At 33.7% G+C, this 1,769-nt stretch overlaps 1 protein-coding gene across 1 annotated transcript in view; it reads left to right on the top strand.

Moving 5' to 3' along the window:
- Positions 1–1,769, top strand: part of RPRD2 (regulation of nuclear pre-mRNA domain containing 2) — a 113,391-nt gene that overhangs the window by 80,614 nt on the left and 31,008 nt on the right. The window contains exon 3 of the mRNA XM_012658522.1: positions 388–514. Within this exon, the coding sequence (XP_012513976.1) occupies positions 388–514 (127 nt within the window). The remainder of the gene's footprint in view (positions 1–387; positions 515–1,769) is intronic.

The following is a 1,769-nucleotide window of genomic DNA, read 5'->3' as shown; positions in this document are numbered from 1 at the left end:
TAGGATTACAGGCATGTGACACCGCACCCAGCCAATGAAACTCTTCTAAATTAGAATTTGCTTAGAGTATCAGAAGACTATGTTTATGTAATTAAAATTTAAAGAGGCTATAAGTGGGTCTTTGTCTGTTTCAGTCTTAACCCTGTATCTATAAATTAGCTTTGAATAATTTAAGGGAAAGGCTCTTTTAAAGTATATAGCTGAAAATATGGTTTTGACATGAGAAATGATCATTGATATCCCTATGAGGGAAAGTGAATGGTTTTTTTCCTCTCAGGGTTTTGTTAAGCTTTAGTCTTTTTTTTTTTTTCTTTTTTTAAATGGGGAGAAGTAGAATAAGAATAACAATGATCTTGTAAATGAAATGTAACTCTGGTCTATGTTCAGTCACAGGCCTTAATTGAAGAGCTGCTGCTATACAAGCGCTCAGAAGATCAGATAGAATTGAAGGAAAAACAGTTGTCAACTATGAGGGTAGATGTATGCAGCACAGAAACTCTCAAATGCTTAAAAGGTAATACTTACATTATTTTAAATGGAATAATTTAGATTTTCTTTTCAGATCTGTCATTTTCTATAATCAGACTGGTTTACCTCATAAAGAAAACCTTAGGTTGTGGCACCTCTGGTTTCCCAGGTAGTGATTTCAAACATACAAATTTCATAAGTAAATTCTTATCCCACTCCTCACTTCTAGTACTTTCTTGGTATATTGGGTTATAGATACACAGTTACATTTCACATATGTGGTTAATTGTTACAGGTGTATGCTCTTTAATAAGGTCACTGCAGTATGTCACAAAATCTAATTAATTGCTCTCTTTTCCTTACATCGTAAATTATAAATCATATTAACAATTTATTAGAATGTAAGTCTTATGAAGGCAAAAGTTATCCTTATTTGTTCATTGCTATACCCCAATACCTAGAGCAATGCTTGGCACATAATGGGTATTTTTTAAATAATGAGTAAATAACTACTAGCTATTCATTTTGGCACTTATTTTGTTCCTGCACCATACTTTAAATTTAACATATGTTATCTAATTTCATCCTCAAAACAACCCAGGAACATACTAAAAATCTCTGTGTTATACATATATCTGAGGCTTTATGAGGAGATCAGTAGCTTGCCCAAGTTACACAGGACATGAGACAAAACCAAAGTTTATGCTCATATCCAAAGCCATCACTGGGAAAGAAGTACGCATTTTGAATTATCAAGGATCTTTTTAAGATAGGAAAAAATGTTTAGTGTGATACACACGGGTCATTTTATTTTTACTTTTCTGAACCTTAGTTTTCTCCTCTAAGAGATATATCTCATTACCTTCTATGATGCAAAAGTTATAGTATAAGTGAATTGAACATCATTCTGCTATTCTTAAGTGGCAGTGTGACATCCAATTTGTGAAGAAAAGAAGTATCAACAAACTTTGTTTTAGTTGAACTTTGTTTTCTGTACCTGAATCACAAATGCCTTTCTTTGCTCTTGCTTTACTCCAGCAGGTTCACATGAATCTGTTGCGTGAAAAAATTTTAATAATCTGTTTTGTGATTCCGTGGTTTGGAGAAGCTTCTTTATATAAAACTATGAAACCAAGACTATTTATTACACACTAAGGCAGCAAGAACAGATTTACGGAGAGGGATTTTCTCCAAAAAATTACTTTTTTTTTTTTGAGGCAGAGTCTCACTCTGTTGCCCGGGCTAGAGTGAGTGCCGTGGCATCAGCCTAGCTCACAGCAACCTCAAACTCCTGGGCTCAA

This window comes from Propithecus coquereli, unplaced genomic scaffold (assembly GCF_000956105.1).
Source record: "Propithecus coquereli isolate 6110/MARCELLA unplaced genomic scaffold, Pcoq_1.0 Scaffold59, whole genome shotgun sequence".
NCBI lineage: Eukaryota > Metazoa > Chordata > Mammalia > Primates > Indriidae > Propithecus > Propithecus coquereli.
The sequence above is the reverse complement of the archived record's forward strand: the minus strand, read 5'-3'. Positions and strand labels throughout refer to the sequence as shown.